The sequence below is a fragment of the Stenella coeruleoalba genome (assembly GCF_951394435.1).
Source record: "Stenella coeruleoalba genome assembly, chromosome: 4".
In the NCBI taxonomy this organism is placed as follows: Eukaryota; Metazoa; Chordata; class Mammalia; order Artiodactyla; family Delphinidae; genus Stenella; species Stenella coeruleoalba.
The window spans coordinates 3,441,830-3,456,467 of NC_137149.1; the positions used below are offsets into that span (position 1 = coordinate 3,441,830).

Here is a 14,638-nt window from a genome sequence, read left to right on the forward strand (position 1 = left end):
CTGGATGCTCTGATGAGCCATGTGCCTGAGGCTGCCCCTGGAACAGTCATCCACCTGCAAGGGGCCTCTCCTTGCCCATCCGTCCAGTGGCTCCTCTAACCTCTGACAAGCCAGCCCAGAAGACGGACAGACCCAAGGACACCCAAGATCAATCCCAGCAGAACGCTGAGGGCAAGGTTGCCACGGGTGGGCTTCTGGGAGGAGGTGACGGGGAGCCTAGTTAGGCTGAGCTTGGACATGGGGCGTGGGCAGGTGTCCAGTGGTTACAGGGCCTGATACAACTCGGGGTCACGAGTACCCAGCTGCCACCTGTCCAGGTCCGGCACACCTGCCTTCTCCCTGTGTGCCTTCTCTCTCTCTCCAATATACACACAGCACACACTCTTAAGGCCAGCCCATGCCACAGGCCAGGCAGGTCCCTAGAAGACTCCCACGCCTGCAAACCCTCACCAGGGCAGAGCTGCTGAGCAGATAAGGTTACTGGTTCCCGAAGCTAGGGTCCTGGGAGATTGTCTCATCCTCTTCATGAGTAACAATTTGATATTATACAGGTCACTTAATTTCACTAGGCCTCAGCTTCCTGAAACATAAAATGGGCTCATGTGTAATGCCTTGGCTTGTTGACGGTCAAGAAAATCTATGAGTACGTGAGGGGACCTTTTAAATGGGTGGTTCTCAATCACGGCTGCCTGTGGGATCCTGGGACCTTGGAAATCTACTGATGGCTGGTCCCATCCCAAGAGAAACCAGTTCTAATGGGTCTTGATAGCATCCCAGGGATGTGATCTCTCCCTGCTCTTTCCCACTCAGTACAACTGAAAGGCCCAAGAACAATAGGGCAGTAGACAATCACAGAACCCTGGAGGGTAGAGAGAGGAAGGTGGACTGGCCAGAGAACTGAGAACTTGAGGAAATATGCGGGACCAGTGTCTCTCACCTCCCATGCAGTGGACAAGGTGACCAAGTAGATGACTGCCCTCCCTGGTACCCAGCAGAAGGCCCACTGGCACCCAGCAGCCTAGAGAATAAGCCCAGGGAAACACTCTCCACCCATGGCTGGTGTCTCCCACCCCCACCTCGGGGTACGGGGCAACCGGGGAAGCACCTGTCACCCCAGCCTGCTACCAGAAACACCAGGTGGACGCAGCAGACCAGAAGAGCACTTTAACTAAACTGACTTTGGACTCACAGCCCATAATAAGCCATGCCCCACATGTTAAACTTAAGCACAGGGACAGCCTGCTGACATGGAAAACTTAGCTAGGATCCAGGTCTCCCAACCTAACATCCGAATGTCCAGGATGCAGTGGAAAATCACTCCTCACACCAAGAACCGTGAAGATAACTATTTGAATGTGAAAAGGCAATCAACACATCCTAACATGGAAAAGAATCAGATATTGGAATTATCCTGAGAAGGATTTTTAAGGCAGTCATCGCAAAACTGCTTCAACAAACAATTGCAAATACTCTTGAAACAAATGAAAAAGAAAAAAAGAAAATCTCACAGAAGAAATACAAGTTATAAAAAAAGAATCCAATGGAAATTATGGGAAAGAAAAATAAAATAACCAAGATTCAAAAATTCACTGGATGGGTTCAATAACAGAACAGCGGGATTTGTCAGAGGAGAGAATCAGTGAACTTGAAGATAGAACTACAGAAATTATCCAACTTAAACAGCAGAGAGAAAATAGCAGAAAAGAATGGACAGAGCCTCAGAGACCTGTCAGACAACACTTGTATCACTGGAGTCCCAGAAAGAAGAGAATGGGTCTGAAAAAATATTCAAAGAAATAATGCCTGAAAACTTAACAAATTTGGCAAAAGCCATAAACTTCACACGCTCGAGAAACTGAGTGAACCCCAAGTAGAATAAGCTCAAAGAAATCCACACCAAAACACACCATAATTAAACTTACAAAAACTAAAGACAGAAAAAAATAATACTGAAAACAGCCTGAGAGAAAAGACATATTATACTCCCTACCGGGGACACCAACGCAAATGACAGCCAACTTCTGCCCAGAAACCGTGGCGGCCAGAGGAAGATGGCACATATATAATGTGCAGAAAGACGTTTGCTGTGGACGTGAATTCTATCTCGGATGGAAATATCCTTCAGGAATGAATGGAAAATGGAGACATTCTCAGACAAAGGAAAACTCAGACAAGTTTTCACTCGCAGACGTACTTGGCACAAGGCAGTTCTCCAAACAGAAAGGAAGTGATAAGAGAGCTCGGAAATTCAGAAAGGAAGAACATCAAAACAGGTTAAAATTAGGGATCAGTATAACAGACTGTCCTTCTTGTGATGAGTTTCTTAAATCATTGATGATCGAAGCAAAAATTGTTACACCATCCGATATGGAAACTCAAGGCTGGTAGAAGAAAGAGCGAAGACAGTCATAGTTGATGAGTGAGGAAGATGGAGTGGCCTGAGTGGAAGTAAGGTCTCTACACCTACTGTGAGACCAGAGGCCGGCAGCCTGAGCACAGGGGATTTTAGAAGCTGGCTAGGTAATTGCAGTGCATCTGGGTAGAGAACCGCTGGTTTAGAGCAGGTAAGGCTGGAGGTGAGGGCATAGTTGTTCTCGGGGCCCTAAGGGTTTCCAAGCCTTAGTGTGTATCAAAATGCCCTGGAGGGCTTGGAAGTCACAGACCGCTGGACCTCAGCCCCAGAATTCTGAGTCTGTAGGTCTGGGGTGGGTCCTGAGAATTTGCCTTTGTCGCAAGCTCCCAGGCGTGGCTGGTGAGCTTATTATTGGAGACGCCACTTTGAGAAGACGACGCTGGCATCCCCGACTGACCAGGAGCTCCTGGGTCTCAGCTGAGGGTCCCTTAGATCCTCAGCCCGACAGCCTCACATGCCCAAGTGTGCCTGGCTCTGGGTGTAAATTGGGAAGCAGGTGTGTCCTGGAGGGACCTCAGGACTGTAAGTCAGGAGGCCCTTGTCTTGTGTCCCAGGGCTGGATGACCTTGGGCAGGTCCCTCTGTGTCCCCGGGCCTCAGTTCCCCTTCTGTGAAATGGGAGGAGCTGGCTAGGTCACTTACCTGGCGGAGCCCAGGGCAGCCAGGAGGGGCGAGGGATGCCCGAGCGTCTGGCCCCGCTTCTCTCCCTCCAGCTCCGCTCTCCTGTTTCATGTATCGGAGTTTTCACATCGATTTCCTGTGACGAGAGGGCTCCTTGGCTAAAACCAGCTTGAGAACCCTGCCCTTGATGTCGTGAAAGGCCCTTCCTAACCCTGACTACCCTGGGACAAACAAGTCCCCGAGGCAGGTCCCCAGCTGAGGCCTTTCCTACGGTGTGACCTGTACAGAATGTCTTCTCTGACCCTCCACCCCACAAGACAGGCACCTGGATCGACCAGCATCCTGTGTTCAGAAGTGGGCCTTCCTGGAGTGGGCGGGTGGGTGGACGGACAGGCAGTTCTGGGCACGGCGCCCGTCTCGCCTTTGGAGGCTCAGTCCTCCGGTTTACAGCCTCGTGAACACAGAGGGATGGGACCGCCGTCCCCTCTGAGCCCTCGGGCAGCCCGGTGGCTCCCAGGAGCCAGTGCTATTGCCTGAGCTGTGGGGGACAGGGACCCCCAGATGCAGCAGACATGGGCCCTGCTTTTTACGGGCCCACAGGCTATGGAAAGACAGTTCAGGCAGCCGGGAAAGGCCTCCTAAGGGTGCTTCTAAGGATGGTGGAGGTCCCCTGCCCCTCCAGGGGGCCCAGGCTGTGCCCCTTGGCCTCCCTTCTGGGGCACATCCCACACGGACTTCTGAGCCAGGAGTTTCCGCTCTGCTCTCTCCAGACGTGGCATTGAAGCGGTTCACTGGGGAGGTCTCAAAGCCCTAGGCCCCCCCAGAGCAGCCAGGGATGTGGTCAATGGAGGGAGACCAGGTGTGGGATTCCCACAGGGAATCCAGGGCCCAGTGTCTCAGACTGGCCCTTTGAGAAGCTAGAAATTAGGATTTTAATGTGAAATCCGCCAACTGCAAACAGCTCAAGGGTTTTGAAAAAATAGTCTGCAGGCCACCTCTGGTGGTGCTGGGCCTCCGCTGGCCGCCTCTGGCACAGGTTAGCACAGCCCTACCCTGCATGGGGGCCCCTTCCTCCCTCTGCCCCCCGCTCTCCTGGTCAGCCAGGTGAGGAGCTTGGCCCGGTGATAGAGGCTTCCAGAGGATGCAGGTGCCTGCCAGGCCGGGACGGGCTCCGTGACGTTCCTGGTGTCATGGGCGGGCTCCGGGACGTCCCCCACTTCCTGGCTTCATCCTCAGTCAGTGCCCTGGGGATAGAGGTCGCGAATGAGGCAGTGGGATTTTCAGGGCCGTCCCATGTCACCTGCGCAGCCCCGCCGACCTGGCTGCATGCGTGACAGCTGTGCTGTGTCTGTTTCAGGGTTCCCCTATTCCAAGTCTGACCCTGTCCCAGGACATGGCAAGAATGGCTTGGACCACCGGGTAGGTACTCGGCCCCGCACGCCCTCCCCAGCACATGGGTACTAACGGCCACTGTGAGCTAGGGCGGCTCCCACAGCTTGGTGACCACACGGCCAGGAGGACGGGCCCTGGGGACCCTGCTCACCCACCCATGTCTGCCTGCTGCTCTACCCAGGGCCAGACCACCACCCGGCAACACCCCTCCTCCCCTCTGCTCCCAGCCCCCAGCCCCCAGGGAGACCTCAGTGTCGGGGGGCAGGGGCAGCGGGGCCACCCAGAGGAATCAGACCCTCTTTAAGGCCCTCCTGACCGTCCTTTTCCTGTGACCTGGAGCCTAATAAGGGTCTTAAAGGATGGAGGGGTTTCGTGAGACATGTGGGCCCAGAATCCACTTCCTTCCCTGGAGCGCCCTTCCTCCGCGGCCCCCAGTGTTCGTACCATCACCATGGTTACCACTGATGATGCCCTTAGCACTGTGACCGTTACTGGGGCCACACCGAGGGGCCGGCTTTCTCTGTCCACTCCCAGCCGAAGGCTGCTTTGACTGCCCCCTTCCCAGCTGTCTGAATCCGGGGACATGACAACGTGAGCCCACACAGCGTGGTGCCTGACTTGTCCCCCGCAGCTGGGCCCTCGTGTTTGTCCCTCTCCCCACAGCTTTGCTAGGTCTCCAGTGAGGACCCCTCAGGCGGAGTGGGCGTGATGACACCAGACGCCCCGCCAACCCCCCGACACACACACACTCACACACACAGACACACACAACACACACAGACACACACACAGACACACACACACACACACACAGACACACACAGACACACACACAGACACACACACAGACACAAACACACAGACACACAGAGACACACACAGACACACAGACACAGACACACACACAGACACAAACACACAGACACACACACACACACACACACGCAGCCCCAGGAGACTTGCTACCATTGAGGCAGCCTTTTCCCGGTCGGAGGAAGTTTGTCCACAAACCGAGGCCATTCACCCCCCAAGAGAAGCCACTCAGACCTCAGTCCCCGTGTGTTGCCCTGGGGCAGTCCCAGCAACAAGTGTGTAACGCAGGGGACAGCGACCCCTCAGGCAGACCTCAAATCCAGGGTCCAGGCCATGGGGCACATCCAAGAACAGGGACGCCACCACGGAAGCTGCGGGTGTCCTCGGGCCTCTCTGTCATTCTCGAGGTCTGTGGGCCCTGCTGCTGTGTGTGTCCAGGGCCCAGGTGCTTCTGCATGGTTTGCTCGAGGGAACCCCGCCCATCCCACTAACCAGTCCCCCCCACCCCGTTTATTCAGAATGGGCCGAGCTGGAATGGCACGTAGCATGCTTCTCTGAATTCCCTTCTAAGGAGACGGATGCAGGGGACATGAGAAAGCAGGAATCCACAGCGCCGGGGAACGTAGATCCTTGGGCTCAGCGTGAGGGTCCCGAGGGCAGCAGCACCAGTCAGAACGTTCTCTGTTCACCCGGCACGGCTGTGCTCTGACTCCGGGGCCCTGAGTGCCGAGGTCACGGACTGGGCCATGTCCATGCCGAGGCGTTCCACCCCCCAGGCCAAGTCCTGGGGTTTCTCTCAAAATGTGGGAGACAAGAGCCTGAACGTCAGCCCTTCCAGGCTTGCGTCATCGGGGGCGGGGTTATGCATCCTCTAGGGAGAGTCCCTTCTTGGTTGCCAGGCTGGAAGGACGTGGGTCGATGGCTCCCAGCACCTGTGAGGAAGGCGTGGCCTCCGGAGGCTCCACCCCCAAGGAGTCTGGGAACAGACGATCCAGACACTCTGGCAGGGACACCATCTCAGGCCTCTCCTAGAGCAGAGAGCAGATTCTAAGCTTTACAGAGTCAGAGCTGAACCCTCTGGGAATGTTTCCCCTGCTGGCCTCAGGGTGGGGAGCAGAGTGTTAGAAAGCCTGCGAGTGAGGCCTTCTGCACATCCTGGGGAGTCGATAAAGATGGGGTTCATCACCACATGAGGACTTCTAGCGTTTCACATTACAATAGCCAGGAGATTGATAAAAGTTATTGCTGACTTTTTCGGGGGATTCTTTTTTCCCAACTCATGTTCTCTATTTTTTTTTCTTCACTCTTTCTAAGACTCTAATGTAATCGTACGCCTGCTTCTCCGCTGAGAAGCCAGGTGCTTTGAGGACCAGTCTTTTACGGCTCAACCATGTCAGATGAAGTTGTTTCTGAAAGGATTCCAGGTGACCTAAAGTAAAAGCCCAGATGCAGAGTGACCAAAAACCCAGTAACACCAAATCCCAAAGGAGAGGAAGAGAAAGCAGTAGGAGAAGATTACATCAGAGACACACAGAACACTGGGAAAACCCACCGACGCTTAGCTGTGAGCTTCCTGAGCGTGACCGGCTGTGTAGTTCTCTTATTGTCAAATGGAAGGAAGGAAGTCAGTAAGTCAGGGGAGGCAGAGATGTGCCTGGTTCTTGTTCTGGAAGGGATTTGTCACAAGGGGCCAGCACCATATGTCCCAAAGCTTGTTAAAACGTCCTGATAACTAGCCCGCCACAGAGCCTGACACATGGTAGATATTCACACCTCTCTGTGGAATAAATAGGGAAACAGCCACCTACTAAAGGCTTTCCTGTGGATGAGACAGCATTGGTTCCAACATGTGCCACCCGGTCTGCTATTAAGAGACTGACCGCTGGTCACCGACAGGTCCACACGGTAGCCCCTTGGAAGGAGTCCCATTTTGAAAAACGCTGTTGCTAACTAAGAACAGACTGAATTTTCCTACTAAATGACAAAAACTGTCAGGTTAGTTTTTTTTTAAATAAAAGAAGAAAAACATGTATCATCATGAGATGAACACAAATTATTTTTTAATGGATTAGAGGTCAAAGGATGGGAAAGAGATACCAAAGTCACAAGTAGAAGGAAAGCATGAGTGGCAATATTAATGTCAGATAAGGTAGAGGTTAAGGTTAAGATGAATTAGTAGAATTTGTGGTAAAAAGAAAGAACACTAGCTCGTGATGACACAAGTTATAAAGCAGTTAACGGCATTCATAAATGTAAACTTGCCAAGCAACGTGGCAATGCCAGAGACCTTGATAAAACGCAAGTATGGTAGGTCATGTGAACATGACTCTTGAAATCAGACATGGATCTAGTGAAGGAGAAAAAAAGTATGGAGATCAATTTAATAGTGCAAACCGCGAACTTAATCTAATAGGCATATGAAAAAAATTCGTATATTTTGAATCGGGTTTTCACATATCCATAAAACATGAATGAAAAGGTTCCTGTATGTCACTACAAAGAAAACCTTAACAAATTTTAAAAGTCGGATATGCTGGAAAGAGTACATGCATTGTCATCAGGCAGCCCCGAGTTCAAATCCCAGCTCTGTCACTTCCTGGGTGTGTGTTTGGGCAAAAGTTACTTAAATTCTGTGAGTCTCTATTTCCTAGTCTTTAAGAAAATTATCCTTACCTCTTAAGGTTATTGCCGGGACACATAACATTATAGTTGTGAAATCTTCTAAGTTCTATAGCGTAGTTCCCAAACGAATAGTTATTATGAAAGCTAGTCTCTACTCCTTCTTACTTCCACCTCAGTGGCTAGTGAGTAAAATGGCACGCTCCAGTGTGAGCTTTAGCAAGAAAAGAACAATGGTGAGATGGCCACGATTTCCTTTTCACCGTTATCAATCCCAGTATAATTTTTGAAAAGTAAAATGCACGGGTTAAATTTTTTACAGTTCCATGTATTAGCTGTGTGACCTTGGGCAAGTTGCTTCACGTCTCTGAGCCTCGGCTATTAAATGGTGATAATAATCACCACTTGGCATTTAGAAGGCCAGGAGTAGAGAGCTCTTTCCCTGCTCTGGACTGATACCGTGACACCCCGCCCCCCGCCTCCACCCGGGGGACGCCCCACCCTCCCTCCTGAGAGCCCCTGTCTAGTCTCAGAGCCTGGCGGACCAGAGGAAGCCGGTTCTGCTGCCCGGAAGTGGGTTTCCAACTGCCCAAGGTGGTGGCGGTGGCCGTGGAGATTACAGCCTGTGATGCAGGGCAGCGGGCACTAGGGGGCGGCATTTCTCTTTCGTATCGCAGCCGGGCCAGGTGGGAGGCAGGTTTGCCTTGCTTTATGCAGGAGCGTCCCTAACCGGGGGGGCGGGGGGGGGGGAGGGGGTCCTTGTCAGTGGCCTGAGAAAATGTCTGCAAATATTGCTCTTGAAAACTCCCAAGGGGAATCATTCAGTCAAGTGGAGGAGGTGCAGGGTCACGGAGAGTCCCCGGCAGGTGAGGGGCTGCCGGGCTCTGGTCCCAGTGCTGGGACTAAGGTGAGGCATTCAGGGCACTTACCAAAGGACTCAGTTATCAAGGTAAACAAGGTAATACAATGTTTTGAAAACTCCAAATTAATGGAAAAAATCCATGACGGACAAAGTATCAGCAATGTAAAGACCAGCTCCAACCCTCCACTTAGGTGCTTACCCGCCTCGCCGCCCTCGTCCCGGCGTCTCTGGGCCTCAGTTTCCCCTGTTCAGGATGAAGGACCTTGGACTCGGTGCTTTCGGAGGCCTCGTCCTGCCCCCGCGCTCGCTAGGACTCTGACCAGCTCCTGGCTTATCACCTCCTGCAGTAAATTAGTGCTGAAAGCTCTCTCCCTGTAATACAACCCGAGGGTGAGGAATATAATCGCTTCTTTAACTGCAGAGCTCTCTCCGTGGAAATTTAACCCCTGTACCCAGTTCCAGAAGCGCTGGCCAAGACCCCTGGCCCCGTGTCAGACTCTGTACCGGGTGCCAGGGATACGGGCGCAAATAAAACATTGTTCTCCACCGTGGGCAGCGGATGCAGGGCTAAGACAGTCGGACAGGAGAGGGACTGACTGACCCTGCGGGGCCTCAGCACCTGCATTGTGGGGCAGGAACCCTCTGTCGAGGTTTGCAGGATGACTTTTTCAGGTGGGCAGAGGGAAAGAGAATTCCAGACAGCAGAGTTGGCTGCTGGTGCCGTGGACAGGTGAGGGAGGCACCTGAGACAGGTGGCCGGGTCCATGCCCCCTCCGAATACCATCCCTGGACCTCATCAGGCCACAGTGATTGTACGGGGTGCTCACGACGATAGGGGTCTGTGCTGGGGACTTTACAGACACCGGCCACCTGAGTCCCTGGGGACAGTGTGTCTGGAGGGAGCAGAGCCGTAGCCCTAGTGAGCCGCCCTCCGGGTCCAGGCCAGCTGCGGGCCGAGGGGCCGGGCGCCCTGGAGCTGTCATCACAACGGGAAGGAGCTGGCTGGACAGGCAGAGGTAGCTCAGGCCTGAAGGTGGCGGGAGGTATGTGAGCAAACCCGCCGCGTGGGAAGCCGGCAACCCCGACGAGTGTGGGCGGCCGCACGGTCCTTCCAGAGCCCGGCCTCAGTGAGCACCGTGGGCTGACCCTCCTCCCCGGCCAGGCCGCCAGGAGCCCGGCGACAGCCTGCGCCCTGCAACCTGCCCCCTGCCGCCCTCTCTCTTTCTCTTCCAGAATGCCAATCTGGCCCCTTGTGGAGCAGACCTGGATGCCAGCTGGGGCACGCGAGGTACAGGAAGCGGGGACCCCGTGGGTCTCTGGCTGGGGCAGGGGTCGCTAACAGGTCTCCACGAGTTTCGTTCTGAAACCACCCCCGACCAGGGCCGCTGGCAGAAGGCTCTGAGCATCGTGGCGTCGGGGAGCCTGGGGCAGTCATGTCCCTGCCTCTTCCAGTCAAGGACTGGTTTACCTCCATCCTAAAGTTGCCGGCGATGTTCCCTCTCCTCTCCCCTCCCTCCGGTGCTCCCTGCCTCCTAACTCAGAGGCTTCTCCACTGCCTGACCCGGGTGCTCGCCTCTTGAGCACTGCCAACCCCACCCTGACTTACTTGTCACTCCGGGTCACCTGGGGAGAGATCTGTGTTTGAATGTCCGTCCCACGCCAGGGCTGAGGCCAGCCCACACCTACTGTTAAATTCTATAGCAGTAAAGGAGGCAGAGACGCAGTGAAAAGCCCGCGGGTCTGAAGTCGGGTCAGATGCTGCCCCAGCCCTGCTCTCCGTGTGGCTCCCAGGGCTTCACACCAGCAGGGTGGCCTGCAGGGAGGTTGGTGTTACTAGAGAGACCCGGTCACGTGGCAGGCGCCTGCCCAAGGGCTCTGCCAGCTCTGAGCCGCCGGGCCCCGCGATGCTCACTCATGATTGTCACCCGAGGGTGACCGGAGCCTGCTCTCTTGGGCTGCTTCGCGCTGGATGTGGGAGTGGAGGGAGCTCTAAGTGGCCTCCAGGGCCCCGGGCTCAGAGCCGGGGCGGCCGGGACCCTGCATGGCACATGGGGAAATTCAAGGACCGGCCCCCCGGTGCCCAGCCCCTCGCCAGGGTCTCCCTCCCGAGACAGGCTTGCTTGTGGCCGAGATCCAGAGATGCTGCCCTGTGGGTTCTGCGTGCTCACGGAGGCCTCCCATCCGTACGACTTTAATTTTTAACAAGCCGCTTTTAGTCTGGAAGGAAAACCTTTTTAAAAAGCTAGCACGCGGAGCTGTGTATTGAAAAGGAGGAGCTAAAGGGTCACGAAGGGAAAACAGTAAGAGGCAGGGAGGTTCGACCCCAGCAAGGCTGCCTGTCTCCACGGGGGTAAACCGAGGCAGGCCCGGACCACCAGGGAGACAGCAGCACGGCTGAGGGAGAACACAGTGCCGCGTCTGGCTCCCAGTCTGGCCTGCAGCCTCCCGACCATGCCTGCTGCTCTGGCTTCCCGCCGGAGATCCCAGAGCCCGTCCCCCTGCAGCTCGGAGGATGCCGCGGGCGGGGATGGAGACCGCGAGGCCCGACCCACCACAGGGTGGGGGTCCCGGACGGGCTGCTTCCACCTTTGGGCCGAGCTCGTGCGTGTTCTAACCCGGCCCCTGTGGTCTCTGCTTTCTCTTACAGAATACAAGGTAAGAGGGGCCGCCCGCTCCCGCGCTGACCTCCTGCACCTGCCCAGGTTAAAAGTTCCTTTTGTGCTTTCCCTGTGAAGTGTGTGTGTCAGATGCAGACGCAAGTATGTACCTCTCCGCTGGCCTCGGGCTCGGTTCTTCTGTCCCCGCACGTGCTTACTTCCCGGGTGAACCCGGACTTTCTTCTCCCCGCAGATCTATCCTTATGACGCCCTCATCGTCACAAACCGAATCCGCGTGAAGCTGCCTAAAGACGTGGACCGGACGAGACTGGAGGTGAGAGGGGCCCCCAGGGGTGGAGAGTCACGTCTGCTGAGCGAGTCTCTGCAGCTGCCTTGACATCCACAAAGTCGACGTTCGTCGCCCCCAAGGTCCCCGTGGCGACCGCACAGTGCCCGGCGATGGGCTTGGAGTCAGGTCCCTCGTTGTTTCAAAGACCGGAGAACATGGTCATGTACCCAACAAAGGTGGCTGTGCAAAGGGGGGCACAGCTGCTTGCGGTTTGGGGCAGGAAAGCCTTCGTCACTGTGCTTAACCGGGTAACATTCGCCTCTTCCCTGAGCGCTGATGTTCAGAAAATCGGCCCAATTCATGGCTTCTCGTTTGACCACACTCACCCCGATCTTGAATAATACTGAGCTCTGGGAACAAGTGTATGTTTACAAGACCCGCAGGTGAAGGGCACAGACATCTGTTGCCCGGGCCCCACCGCGAGCCATGGGCCCAAGTGGCCAGAGCGCGTACTTCCTCCATCCTCACTGTCTTCCCACGAGGAGATCAATGGCCCCAGTGGACTTCACCTCCCGAGCCACGTCAGGAAGGTTTCACTGGGGTGAGGGGTCTGGAGGCTCCTGAAGGCCCAGGGCCACCTGCCCCACCTGTGCCCCGGGGCTGGGAACACCTGAAGCAGAGTGTGTGTCCGGCCAGCGCCAGCCGCTGCCCTGCTGCTCCTGTGGGCGGGGGCTCAGGTGGCTTCTGGGAGGGAGCCGTAGGGGCGTGGATGTGGCTGAGGGGCACCAGCAGTGCCCCGGCGGGGCTCAGGAGGGCTGCCAGGTGGGAGCCAATCATCTGTAAAGAAACGCCGTCTCAGGTGGTCCAGACAGATGCTCTGGAGCCCTGATCTCCGCCCTTTAGGGTGAGTGGAGACCAGGCAGATCTGTAAAGAAACGCCGTCTCAGGTGGAGCCCTGATCTCCGCCCTTTAGGGTGAGGGTATTGATATGCACTGGGTGGGTGGCTGTACCCACAAGAGGTCACATAAAGCCCCTCCCCCAGGGTATGGGGTAGTGGTGGCGAGGAGGGGACAGGGACGCTGGTGTGGCTGCAGCAGTCGGGGGGGGGGGGTGTGTCCATTTTGTCTTCTCTGTTGCAATAGTAGGAACTTGGCCCCAAGTGGTTTAAGCTGAAAGGGAGTTGCCAGCTCCTACGACTGACGACTGATGGGTCCCTTCGGGTGGGGCTTAATCATGTCTCCAGACCCAGATTCCCTCCCTCCATCTCTTGAATGTTTCCTCTGTGTGTGTTGGCCTGACTGATGGACAGATGTTCACCTCCCCTCCCCCGGGCTCAGCGTCTGCAGGGAAGAGACTCGGGGTGCGGGGGCTCCTAGAGGGGCTCTGAGACCTGGGACCTGGAGACAGGGAGGCTGATGCTGGGCTCACAGCAGCAGCAAGGGCTTAGCTGCAGGGAGGTGGGGAGCTGAGGCCGGGGAGGGGAGCCAGCAGAGCCAGCAAGCCCGTGGATGCCGTGGTCAGGCAGTGCAGCCCACCCGCTGAGTCTTGGCGTCCCCAGGGTGTGGGCAGCATCTTGCCAGCAGAGGACCGCAGAGCCGAATGACCCCAGGGCCTCTTCTCAGGAGGCTGGCCACTTAGCAGGACATTTGGACCTCACCCCGTAGAAGAGGAAGGACGACTGGAATGTTCTGACCTGTTAGGAGGTGTGCGGGTCATTCCCGGGGCTGGGGGCGGGGCAGCGGGACCGGCTAGGAAGCTGGGGTGTGAGTGGGGGGCAGGGAGAGCACGTGGAGGTGCTCCGAGAGCAGGAATGCACAGAGCAGGCCCCGAGTCAAGCTTAAGGGGTGCCTTCCCTGTGATCTGGAAGACGAGGTCCTAGGCAGCCTCTTCCGGGGCCTCCCCCGCGGCAATCCTCGCTGCCTCTGCAGGGGACACACTCTGGCTCCTGCTGAAGGTGAGCCCTTGTTGAGGGTGTGGTCTTGTCCCACTGCCGTAAAGCAGGAGGGTGTCGCTGCTGGGTGACTCAGTCAGGAGCCGCCTGAAGAGATCCCGCTGTCCTGCTTGTTTGTTCCTTAAGCGTGGGTGCCCTGAGGGCTCCTGGCTCCCACCGTGGGGCGGGGTGGGGGGGTCCGCTCAGCTCCTGACGCAGCAGCAGCCGCGGGGCCACCCGCCCCTTGGAACTTGCTACTTCCCTCTTGGGTCTGGGGTTCGCTTTAACCAACTCCCATACCCCAACCCTTGTTTTCCTACAGTACAGAGAGAAGGTGCAAAACATCAAGTGGTTAATACGTGTAAATGTTTCCCTTTTTTAAAAAAAAAACCTTGGAGGACGGGGGTAATGGGTTTAATCACCCAAATCTCCAAGAACACACCCAAGGGTGCGTCTCTCTGTAATCATTCTCTTCCTGATCTCAGGCAAGCCGGGAGGCAAATTGGAAGCTTCTCACAAACGGCGTGTCCCACAGCCTTCGGGGTTTGGAGCTGGGGTGTGAGCCAGGAGGGGCTCACGAGGGGCTACCTCCCAGCAGGAGAGAAAGGGACACCGATGTTTTTATTTCAGGGGAGAGAGCTTTATTTTTAATATAAAAACAATTCATAACTCTTGTAAAAGTCCAGAAAAACACAAAGAACGTAAACATTACATGGAATTCCCCTACCGAGTCAAGACTCCTGTTAGCTCCGGGGCAGACATGCTTCCGGAAATCTCTTTTTTTGCACAAATACCCAGAGATAACTGAATTCTCTTTTGGATAAGTAGCCTCGTACTGTTTATGCAGTTTGACATCTGCTTTTTCTCTCTTAAATGTTATGTGAACATTTTTCCGTGCCATTTCTTGGGGATCTGCCCGTCCTTTTCGTTGGCTGCGTGGTGGTCCCACATCCCGTTCTGAGGCCGAAAACTGTATGTCCCAACCTGGGTGGATTTGATGAGTTTTCTAGCAATGGTTGGGGGGGGGGGGGTTGCTGATAAGATTAGGGTGTGTGCAGGGCCTGCACTCCTTTAATCTGGCCTCAGGTGGTCTTTTCTGGAA

At 55.5% G+C, this 14,638-nt stretch overlaps 1 protein-coding gene across 3 annotated transcripts in view; it reads left to right on the forward strand.

The window, feature by feature from the left end:
* ABLIM2 (actin binding LIM protein family member 2) overlaps nucleotides 1-14,638 on the forward strand; it is a 151,932-nt gene that overhangs the window by 125,162 nt on the left and 12,132 nt on the right. Inside the window, exons 17-20 of one of the 3 annotated variants that reach the window (XM_079920549.1) lie at nucleotides 4,391-4,452; nucleotides 9,953-10,007; nucleotides 11,367-11,374; nucleotides 11,570-11,650. In XM_079920549.1, coding sequence (XP_079776675.1) covers nucleotides 4,391-4,452; nucleotides 9,953-10,007; nucleotides 11,367-11,374; nucleotides 11,570-11,650 — 206 coding nt within the window. Of the gene's footprint in view, nucleotides 1-4,390; nucleotides 4,767-6,552; nucleotides 6,945-9,952; nucleotides 10,008-11,366; nucleotides 11,375-11,569; nucleotides 11,651-14,638 lie in introns of those variants that run through there. The other 2 variants (XM_079920548.1, XM_079920547.1) reach the window with 2 other exon arrangements.